Source organism: Vollenhovia emeryi, unplaced genomic scaffold (assembly GCF_000949405.1).
Source record: "Vollenhovia emeryi isolate VEMERY1.0 unplaced genomic scaffold, V.emery_V1.0 DF942653.1, whole genome shotgun sequence".
Lineage (NCBI taxonomy): Eukaryota > Metazoa > Arthropoda > Insecta > Hymenoptera > Formicidae > Vollenhovia > Vollenhovia emeryi.
The window spans coordinates 1-2,269 of NW_011963713.1; the positions used below are offsets into that span (position 1 = coordinate 1).

General features: G+C 35.7%; 1 protein-coding gene across 1 annotated transcript; it reads right to left on the minus strand.

The window, feature by feature from the left end:
- Positions 1-858: 858 nt before the first annotated feature.
- LOC105568102 lies at positions 859-2,008 on the minus strand (the record flags this gene model as incomplete). Its single annotated transcript, XM_012023499.1, has 5 exons — positions 1,979-2,008; positions 1,614-1,913; positions 1,382-1,536; positions 1,149-1,251; positions 859-1,059 (listed from the first exon to the last, which is right to left on the minus strand). Coding segments are annotated over exons 1-5 (789 nt in total), but the record flags the coding sequence as incomplete, so codon positions are not given.
- Between the last annotated feature and the right edge of the window lie 261 nt (positions 2,009-2,269).

Sequence of the window (2,269 nt, forward strand, 5' to 3'; positions counted from 1 at the left end):
AGAGAGCGAGAGAGAGAGAGAGCGAGAGAGAGAGAGAGAGCGAGAGAGAGAGCGAGAGAGAGAGCGAGAGAGAGCGAGAGAGAGAGCGAGAGCGAGAGCGAGAGCGAGAGCGAGAGCGAGAGCGAGAGCGAGAGCGAGAGCGAGAGCGAGAGAGAGAGAGAGAGAGAGAGATGTACGTGTGCAACGCTGCAAATGATCGCTCAGCTGACCGCCCCGCGTGAGCCGCCGGGCGCCGCGGCGGTGCGCCGCTCCTGTCTGCCTCTTGTATGCAGTTATTCGCTGACTATTTCTTTGAATAATTCAAAAACTAAGCTTCGGAGAACATTTTGGTAAGAGAAAAATCGTCTTAGAATTTAATCAGGAATACGACATTTCAGGGACACTATACCTATTTTGAATCACCCTGTATAACAAATATTTATATTGCATCTTGGCTTTCAGGCTTTCGCGGCTGTTGTCTTCTTTAGTCTTCATGGCTTCCGGATGGTTGCCGCGTCCGTTTGCAGTGTGGTGCCGACGTTTCGCAGGCGTTGCAGTCTGCTTCATCAGGGCTGGGAGACTCTGATACAGAGCTCCCTCGCGTTGCGCTCGTCCTTTTATACTCGTTCTTGGGGGGAAGGGAGGGGGTAGTCAGGGGGGGCGTGGTCAGAGGGAGGGGAGTCAGCCAATCCCGGCTGACGGTTTTTTTAAAAAACCGGGAGGGCGGTGTGCCATATCGGGCTCACCTGATAGCCTTTGTCGCGATTCAGATTGTCAGGGTGTTTCAAGATTTCTATAACAATATAATTTATATAACAAATATTTATATTGCACATTATATAGCAAATAATTATTTTATACAAATGATTCTCGACGTACCTTTTCTTCTAATAGTTGTTCTGGTAATAATTGGGTAGAAGCTATATTAAAATTCAATTGGCGTTTACTTATTTCTCCTTGTGAATTAGTTGAAATGCAACTTTTATTGTATTTTTTCTTTGATGGAGTAGCTGATTTGCGAATAGTCCATAATCTATATTCTAAAAAACCTTGCTTGGTCAATGGACTGTAGTAATGTTCCTATATAATGTATATAATTTTTAAGTATTATAATTTTTTCACTTTTTATGTGTAATAAATTTATACATAATAATGTAAATAATCCTTACATATCCTTTTTGTTTATTATTATTTTCTCTATTAGCTGTTAAGCGTGGAAATTCAGTGACTATTGCACTTGCTAATGCAATTTTAGCTTCTTCTGGTGGATAACTAGAAATGGAAATATTTATAATAGAATGAAATATTTATAATAGAAAGAATATGGAAATATTTATAATAGAATGTGTATAATAGAAATATAGAATAATTATTTGATAAAATTATCTGCAATATTTCTTACAGTGTATCATGTAATGTCTTGAGTTCGTTTATGACTATACGAACCAAACTCCTTCTGTCTGCTTCACCAAATGGATAATCTGTATTTTTAATATTATTGAGTAACTCCTTACCGTTTGGATGATGCAGAAGTGTATTTTCCACACTCAAATAACGCTAAAATAATAATTGTTATAACAAAATTTGGCTAAAAAGAAAATTTTTTGGGTAAAATACATAAATAAAATACACACCGAAAATTGATATTTTGATATGTTTTCTGTATTCGGTGAAACAGCAGTAGACGAATCCTGTGTATTTCGAACTGTAGAGGTATTGCCAGACGATTGACTATCAGTTGTATTACATGTATTGATTATGTTAACTGTAGGGGTATTGTCAAACGACTTTTTGTCAGTTTTGTCAGTTGTACATTCATACAGTGTACTTAAATTGAAGTCATACGAGCCATCCGAGTCACAAGTAATCAAATCATTACTAGGTTGTAATGCAATTGATCCATCAGCAGTGACATAAAAGTTCTTGACTTCTTCCTATAAACGTTTACGAATTATTTTTATAACAGATTACAATATTTTATATTATGATTATATCTTACCGAACGACTCTGTTTCAATTTTTGTATCATTTTTAGAATGATTTTACGGGGACCCATTTTAATTTTTAGTTCAGACAAATCTTTTTCAGTTAGATCTGAAAAAGATCGCCCATCAATTCCCTCATCTGAAAACGATTGATATTAAAAGATTTTTTTTAAATATAAAAGATAAATACAACACACATATCATGTTTAACACTTTCTTTTTCTCTGGTAAAGAAATAAATTCAAAAATAATCAAATTAGTGTATTGTAACATTAATGAGATTATTTAAAAAGCAATAGTATAAA